This window comes from Zingiber officinale, chromosome 4A (assembly GCF_018446385.1).
Source record: "Zingiber officinale cultivar Zhangliang chromosome 4A, Zo_v1.1, whole genome shotgun sequence".
Classification (NCBI taxonomy): domain Eukaryota; kingdom Viridiplantae; phylum Streptophyta; class Magnoliopsida; order Zingiberales; family Zingiberaceae; genus Zingiber; species Zingiber officinale.
This window is the reverse complement of record NC_055992.1, coordinates 148,330,583-148,339,432: the sequence shown is the minus strand read 5'-3', so window position 1 is coordinate 148,339,432 and position 8,850 is coordinate 148,330,583. Positions and strand designations below refer to the sequence as shown.

General features: G+C 33.7%; 1 protein-coding gene across 1 annotated transcript; it reads right to left on the bottom strand.

Annotated features, from left to right (window-relative positions):
- Nucleotides 1-1,174: 1,174 nt before the first annotated feature.
- LOC121971613 (probable UDP-3-O-acyl-N-acetylglucosamine deacetylase 1, mitochondrial) lies at nt 1,175-6,532 on the bottom strand. Its single transcript, XM_042522949.1, has 3 exons — nt 5,730-6,532; nt 4,011-4,155; nt 1,175-1,606 (listed from the first exon to the last, which is right to left on the bottom strand). The coding sequence occupies exons 1-3, from the start codon at nt 5,810-5,812 to the stop codon at nt 1,535-1,537; spliced, it is 300 nt and encodes a 99-aa protein (XP_042378883.1). The 5' UTR covers nt 5,813-6,532; the 3' UTR covers nt 1,175-1,534.
- Nucleotides 6,533-8,850: the final 2,318 nt, after the last annotated feature.

The window sequence follows — 8,850 nt, the reverse complement described above, 5'->3', positions numbered from 1 at the left end:
ACACCATAAAGATAGGCAAGACCTTTCGCATGGAAAATATCAATCAACCAATGAGTCATTTTATCCCATTAAAAATTAATCCTAAAATTTATTAAAACAAACATTCATACAGATACTAATTATGTCAATTCGTGAAGATGAACTTACCTATTACATACATAGCCTCCGATAGACTTAGCTTGTTCACTATTTAATAATAATCTACCAACATAATTAAGATGGTAAATGAATAAAAATTTATCACTTGAAATCGAGAGAGGTCAAACTTGAGACAACCTATGTTTAATATAACTCATCTCTCAATCACTTCCTCAGTTATCAATGAGTCCATTCGGATGAGTCTAGTGGTTAGCACATGAAGTGTTATCACAAATGAGGTCTGGAGTTCGAATCTCGGTAAAACCGAAATAAATGTCTCCCTTATGTGCTAGTCACTATTTCAAAGACTAGTGGTTGTCCGTGATTTACTTCCTCCGTATTGACCCTGGGACGGATTGGCGGGAGCACGCTAGGAGCGAGCGTATTCGCCTTTTGCCACCAATAATGGCTAGCACATGAGGTGTTGCCACTAATGAAGTCTGGAGTTCGAATCTCGACAAAGTCAAAATAAATGTTTCCTTTATGTGCTAATCACTATTCCAAAGACTAATAATCGCCCGTGATTTATTTTCTCCGTATTATCTTAAAACGGATTGACGAAAATATTGAGGACGAACGTATTTACTTTTTTACCATCAATAACTTATCTTTTACGTGTTCGTCCTATGATGCACTGACGAAGACGCTCGGACAAGCACTTCACTTGCCACTTGTTCACCATTTAACAAGTTGAGTCCATGTGACCAGACTTGATAAGCTCACCCTATCGACTTAACTCATTCCAGCAGGTTAGTTTTGTCCGTCCTACCGAGTCAATCTAATCCGCTCTATCAGTTCAATTAGTATCGAGCAAAAATCCAAAATAGATCATATTTTAGGAGCATGCTTTTCATGCGAGAAAAAACCATTTTAGAAGGAAACAAAAGGGCTAATTCATTAGTCACGCTGGCCTTGTAGACGCTCTCAAACTTGACTTTTATTCAATAGAGTCAAAGCAACTAAATAAGCAAACAGCTACCGTAAATCAGAGTTTCTTTGGAATACTTACCAGGAATGAAAGAAATCAGTACTACTATAGTTTCCAATGGGAAAATCCACATGTCGAATTGCTGTATAAATGGCATTCATACAAATTACAAAAGGTGTTTGAAGAAGAATTAACATTAATAGCATACACTAAATTAATTTGTCAACTCCAATTAATTAGTCAAACAGGGAGGAGTTTCGCTCGGCTGAGATTCGTCATCCTATCTTAGCTCACGCATGATTTCCCTAGGAGATGTTAACTTCGTGAAACTTTTTCAAGAATCCCCAAATAAACACATGAAAACAATGTCACCAGGCTAATGCATTTACGCTACAGAAAATGGCTAGGCCTTACCAACAACTATTCCATGAAAATGGATTTTGGATCACTGTGCTAGCATTTCCGTTGCTAATCTTTCACTTGTGCTGTCGATGATCTTGATAGCAATCGCACGAAGTCAGCATGCAGGGCATGGCCAGCCTGTATAAAAGAAGGAATATTTAGTCTCAAGCCAATTTGCAAAGAGTAGTGACTCAAAATTATGGACTAAAACACTGAACAAAAAGCCACCTATATGAAACAGCATGCTAATCTATTGTAAAGTAATGCATTTTGTCTTATTAAGCAAGTTCAATGGTAAATCAATAATAGACCACAGTAAGATACGTTCATAAAAACTACTTCGCATAATGGTCACATATAACAAGAAGCAAGATCATCTTCCCTTTCTACTCTCACATTCCTTGGTAAAATGAGAAATCCATGAGCGATTTGAGAAGCTGAAAACTTAAAAATTGTTTCAGGATCAGAACAGCTATGGTTGTAGGAATTCTTATGGTTTTATCTTCACATGATAGTGTACTTTGTTTGAAAATCACGCATTTAAACAGCATACATATTCCCAGAACATTGATTTGCGATTGCCTTTTCTGTCAAAAAAGCAAGCATCATTGTTCCCGTACCAACCACCAAGCATCAACACATGAAGATTGCTAAAATTGATTTTAAACACCCAGTTAGGTACCGTTTGCCCGAACTAGGACAGAGACAAAATTATTGGGACTGAAACCGAATCAAATGGAGCAGATTTGTGTTCAAGCTTTTTCTTTTTTTCAGTCGAGCTTGTTCAATCTTATTAAAAATCTTATTGAGGCTGAGCCTCAACTAGAGAAATTTGTTTTACTTATAATTTAGTTAAAAGCATTGATGCAATAAATGAAACTTATATTATTTTCTCAATTTTAGCATATGGTAGATAATACAAAGTTATAAAATTTATAAGATATTAAAAATAATAAATACAAAAAAATCATAATATACATGCCTAGTTTATTTTTATATATATTTGATTAAAACATTAAACCCATGTTTAATTGAGAAGGCAAAAATAAAAACTAGAAAAAAAATCCATGTTGGTAAGTTTTCCATTGTTCATTTCGTGAAAAAGGATAATTTTTTATCCTTTCCTTTGTTTACTGATGTCAAATATTCGACGGACAACTTTAAGAATCGATTAGACAAAATGAAAGCGGCTGCGAGTTCACTCGTGGCCTCCAAAGTGGCCGCAAGTTCACTCGTGGCCTATGGTGGCCGCAAGTTCACTCGTGGCCTATGGTGGCCGCAAGTTCGTTTTTGGCCTCTCAGGTGGTTACAAGCGAGGTCACGAGTTCGCGCACAATCGCGGGCAGTCTTGCACACGGCCATGAGCGAGATCGCAAGTTCGCGCATTGCCGCAGGCAGTCTTGCATGTGGCCACAACCGGCCTCGCTTGTAGCTGCAAGGTTACACAAGACTAGTTCGTCTTTTTTCCTTCTTTTTTTCCTTTCTTTTCTATTTCTTTTCTCTTCTTTTCCTTTGCTTTTCTCTTCCTTTTCCCTAGGGATTTTTTTTCACCTTAAATTCCTTTCCTTCCTCAATCTGCACCTCGAAGTTAAACAAAACATAAAGAAAACATTATAATCGAGCTTTAAACAAGTTAATAAATAAATTTATTCAAGAATTGTTCATAAATTTTATTAATGAAATTTAGTGAATTTAGCCCATTTGTGCTCAAATTTGTTTATTTTATATATATTTTTATATTGAACAAATATAAACGAGCTATTAATCAAACTCGCACACAACCATCCACCTCATTAATGATCTTATCTACCACTATAAAAGTTAAAAGAAAAAAATCAAAATCAAGCTTTAGACAATTAATAAAAAAAATTATTCAAGACTTGTTCATGAACTTTGTTGATGACAGTCAATGAATTGAGCTCACCAAATTTTAAATTTATTTTATACATATTTTAATATTGAACAAATATAAATGAGCTATTATCAAGCATATCTATCAAGTTTGGCCACAAACATTCTCCTCGTATAGATTTCTGTCTACCGCTTGCATAAAAGCAATAAGAAAGTTGCTTTGAGTATTTGTATGAGGGTGCAACTCAATACTAACAATTGGTTTACTTGGATGAAGATAAGGATGAAAGGAAAGAATCACAAACTTGCAGATGAAGCTTCATTATTTATGTGCACATTTTTGTCACTTTCCCTCCTCTCCCTCCTATCTTCCATCCAAGTAAATGTACCCTTAAAGAACATTTCCTTATATAAAATTCCATGCTTTATTAATATGAAACTCAACTAAGAGCACTAAGAATGCAATTCTTCTAAAATTTAGCTCTTACATGTGCCTAAGGGATAACACCATATCAAGTTAATCGCAAAATGCCTTGAATATCTTATATAATTGCATAGAAGTATTATCTACCATCACCTATAAAATTAATAGGAAAATATCAAGAAACCTTTTGGTTTATAATAACTATAAACTAAGAGGCATTTTAAATAGAACTATCAAAAAAAAAAGAGAGAAGGAAAGATTTAAAACCTTATAGGCAATTATGTGTGCAATGGGAAGCCCCTGATTTCCATTTTGAGCAAAGAGTGAGATGTCTCCCACAAGATCTAAAACCTTATGGCGACAAGGCTCATCAGAGAAACGTAATGGTGGATTTAACCAACCAGCAGTGGCACTGAAATAACAATGATATTTAAAGAAAAGAAAATTAGAAAAAGCAACCACCTCAAACTTTCATGAATTATCAATACGGGATGCAAAATACCACATCAACCATACAACTAGGGTGGTATTACAGCAGAAGAAAATTTAAAGTAGAAGATGGGTGCATTAGGCATTACTTCACATTTTGCCTTAGGGAACCAATCTATGAAAGGTGTTGTAGTCTGAATGGCATCAAATATATGGATGAAACTATCCTTCCCAAAAGTTAAGCTTCAAATATACTAAACAGTGTCAATAAGTGGATGAAACATTTCTCAGTGCAAGGACAAATAGATACACACAGCTGAAGTCAGAGTTTTGAGTCAGTTCATGCAAAAGGCCAAAAAGTGCCATCAAGAAGGAATGTTACAATCCTACCATAGGCTAAAGAATTTCTAGGAAAAGGAAAGCGGTAGTCTCTAAGAAGCATGGACTTCTGCATATCAAGTCTTGTTTTCCTAACGTTGATTATGTAGGGTTCATTATTGATAGAAGGTCCACTTCATTTTTTTGTGCATCTCACAAGCAACTTGGTAACATAGAAAAACAAGAAACAAAAAGTGTAGCTTGATTTAGCGTTGAAGCCTAGTACAGAGCAATAATGCATGCATTTGCGAGATGATGCAGATCAAGTCCTTCCTTGATTATCTTAATTTTAGCAATACTAAATGAATATACATAGTGTCAAGCAAGCCGTCGTTTACATTGCTAACATTCAAGTGTTTCATGAATGCTCAAAACACATTGAGAGTCACTGTCACTTTATTTTAATTCATTATATCTGAGAAGATCAGTATGTCATATGCTCTTTCAAATAGCAAATTGCTGATATGTTTACTAAACCTCTTTCACCTAGTCTTATGTTTTCATGTAACAAGTTGGGCATGCTAGATATTTGTACTCCAGCCTAAGGGGTGTTAGATAAAATATGTATAAAAGACTTGTACTTACCTAAAACAATTTCCTACTTTTTAGATGAATTAGTTATTCTGGAGTTTATAATAAAAAGTTATCAAAGTTCTAACTATTCAAAATATTTTGTCACATAATTCAATTTATTCTCACAATAAAAGGGATGATTGTACAAGAATGTACCTTGGGAAGGTAAGTATAAGATGTTTTACAGTAATGGATTTATTTCAACATAGATACTAAAGTGAAATTTTATGGGTTAAATGTGATTTCTCAGCTTGAGTTACTGCTTTTGTGCCACCCTAGTGGAAAAACTTATACATTTCTTTTGTGTAAGCTAACTATTAATATCACCTAGAAGTTTTCAGAATCATGACATTACTTTCTATACATCTTTTCATTCTTCTTTAGATTAGAAAATTTATATGACTAAGAATAATCCGATCTTTTTCTCTGTGACAATCAGAAACTGTTGAATCTTAATTTAAGTTCTTTAAGGATCCCTTTGCGGTCCATTTTTAGTTGATTGCTTGAATAATTGTCTCTGGAAAATGATTAATGATCTATAAGGAAACATTGTACATTCTTCAGTTTAAGCTTTTGAAGATACACGAGAACATAGGGAGACTACACCTGCAAACAATAGCATTATCAACTGATCCACCCTTAATTAGCCCAGCTTGGCGCATTCCCTCAACCTGCAGCCCATCTTTCATTGTTATTGATTTTAAAGAAATGTGAAGATATCAAAATGAAGAAATTAGTAACTAAGACTAATATATTAGTGACTAAGAGTACACACAAAATAAAAGCAAGACTGATTAAAGTTATTTAGTGATGGCAAATATTTTCAATTAAAAGGAAGGCAGAGGAAGCATTGAACCCATTGATTTGAACCATATGCTCCAGTGACATTGGACTGGCCCAACACAATCTCATACTCTTACCATGCTGCCATCTTCTCTGTAAGTAGTTGATCAACAAGCTTGTTTGACATTAGAACTCCCACTTTGATGTCTTCATCTCCATCACAATCGATAAGGCCTCCGAAGAGGTCTTGCACAATAAGAAAAGCCACATGTTCTCTATTGGGGTTGTCAGGTGCCCCCCACCACCAAAACGTCACCATAGTAAATCGGTAGGGCATTAAATCCAATGAACGAAAGACTCCTATTTCTCAGTGATCCTTAATTAGGAGGTGGCCTTGAAGGTCAAAAAGATGTGCAAGCATTTTGTCAAACATCTAGGGCACACGCTACAAGCAACAAGTGGGTTGTGAAGAGTATATTATTTTTTCCATAAGTACTTGTTTAAGATTGCAATCTTTTTAGCCTAAATTAATAGCAAAATGTAGAATGTAGAGAACATCATTAACATTTTACAGCACAAATATGTCACATTAATCCTAAATTTTGAAAGCAATGACACTTTTTTAAAAAAAAAGAAATTCTAAAAAAAAATTAAAAAATTCTAAAAAATCAGATTTATATTCTGATAATTTTTTTTTAAAAAAATATTTTGTATTTTTTTACTATTTTACATAATTATTTAAATTATTTTTAAAATATATATTATTTAAATTAATAATTAAATTAATAAATTGTTAATTATATTTATTATAAATAATATTTTTTATCAATGAAGTTGACTAAAGTAGAATGTTGTAAGAACCAATGCTTGCATTTGATTCACGTCGTTCCTTTTGGTATTAGTAATGTAACATATTATAATGTATCAATCAAGCTTGGTATCAATTTTAATTCAAGTCTAGATCAAGTTTCTTAATTGAAAATTATATTTAATTATTTTTTCTAACAATATCATGTTGTTCAATAATTGAGAATTTATATAAAATTAATATACAACTCATTTTTAAATTATACACAATAAATATATTTATCTAATAATTACTATATATAAATAAAAAATACAGAAACCATATCGGCACGATACGATACCAAAATCGTATCGTTCCGGTCTAGAACCGAAATCTCAGCACAGGTCGAGATTCAAAACCTTGTATTAATTAATATATTTTTTAAGAAAAGAGGAGAATACTTAGTCACATTCAAAAGTGAGAATAATAAATCACAAATTGACTTTCTTATCTAAATAAAATGTATTAAAGATGAATGTAATAGGATACTAATAAACGATGGAGAAATAAAAGAGCGATGGAAGAGATATTTTCATTAACTTTTTAATGAAGGTTTAGGTGACCAACTTAACTTAGGTAATTTAAGTATTCTCTAGTATATGCTTTACAGTAGTCTAGTGTCCTGGTCACAGGTTACTCGATATCTGCTAACTATGTCATGGGCAAAATAGTTATCCAATCTTATTCATAGTATTACATTCATTAGGCTTCCGATAGCCGAAGCATAAGGAACTGCCTTCATGTCCTTTATCTCCTTTGATGTCTTCGAAGACATTTCTTTAGATAAAGCTACTTCATGCCTAAAAGGTAGAAAACCTTTCTTGGAGTCTTGCATGCTAAAACAAGCAAGGATTGTTTCGATATATGAAGCTTGGAATAAGCACAGTATTCTTTTCTTGCGATCCCTTATTACTTTGATCCCAAAAATATGTGCATTCTCCCAAGTCCTTTATATCGAATTTGTTTGGACAACCATACCTTTACTTCCAACAACATTTTGATATTGTTTCCAACTACCAAAAATGTCATCTACGTATAGTACAAGAAATACTACCACGTTTCCATAACACTTCTTGTATACATAAGACTTATCTGGTCACTGAATAAATCCAGAGGTCTGGATTACTTCATTAGACTAGATGTCCAAGACCTTGAAGTTTTGCTTCAGTGCATAGACCGATTGAGCTTACATACTAGATACTCCTTGCCCTTTTCAATGAACCCTTCTGGTTGCTTTATATGGATATTTTTTTCAAGACTTCCATTAAGGAAAGCTGTCTTGACATCCACTTACCAAATCTCATAGTCCATATAGATAAAAGAATCCGGATAGACTTAAGCACGGCTACCGCTGAAAAAGTTTCCTTTTTCAACAAGCCTTGCTTTGAAAATTTCCACCTTCCTGTCTACCCCTTTTTTCCTATTATAGACCTATTTACACCCAATGTCTTTTACACAATTCGGTGGTTCTACAAGCTCCCAGATTTTATTAGAATACATATATTCTAATTCTGTATTCATTGCTCTTTTCAAAGATGCTGCATCTTTATCTTGGAGCGCTTCGTCATATGTCCGGGAATTAGGTTCATGTTCACCAGAGATCAAGTCCAAAGACTCTCCCAAAACATGAATATTTTAGGTTGTCTAACAACCCTCCCACTACGACGATACACTTTCTACAATTGTGTATCATCTGTGATACGTGTTACAGTTTCTTGTGATATTTCATCTTGTACAGTTAGTACTAGATTAGACGTGTCCTTTATTATTTCCTTAAGAACAAATTTACTTATGGGCTTATGGTTTATTACATAGTCCTCTTCTAAAAATCGTGCATTGGTACCAACAATGGCCTTCTGATTTTTAGGACTATAAACCTCCATTCGTTTCTCTAGGATAACCTACAAACAAGTGAACTCCTGTCCAACTTATCAGTGTCTCTCCATGTGCTAGACCATCCAAATATGCTTCAGACTAGGCTTACGCCCATTCTGCAATTCTATGGAGTAGAGAGTTCGACTTAGAAGGTACTATATTCACTTCCATTTCGTGTATATCCTCAAAATTAATTTTGGTAATTCGAATAACTTATCATTG

Excerpts from the sequence above, each read along its gene's own strand:
- LOC121971613 (XM_042522949.1), bottom strand. The coding sequence starts at position 5,812 with ATGAAAGATGGGCTGCAGGTTGAGGGAATGCGCCAAGCTGGGCTAATT. Across the intron at positions 4,156-5,729 it reads GATAATGCTATTGTTTGCAG|TGCCACTGCTGGTTGGTTAA; the intron begins GTGTAGTCTCCC and ends TTGTTATTTCAG. Across the intron at positions 1,607-4,010 it reads CACACATAATTGCCTATAAG|GCTGGCCATGCCCTGCATGC; the intron begins GTTTTAAATCTT and ends TCTTTTATACAG.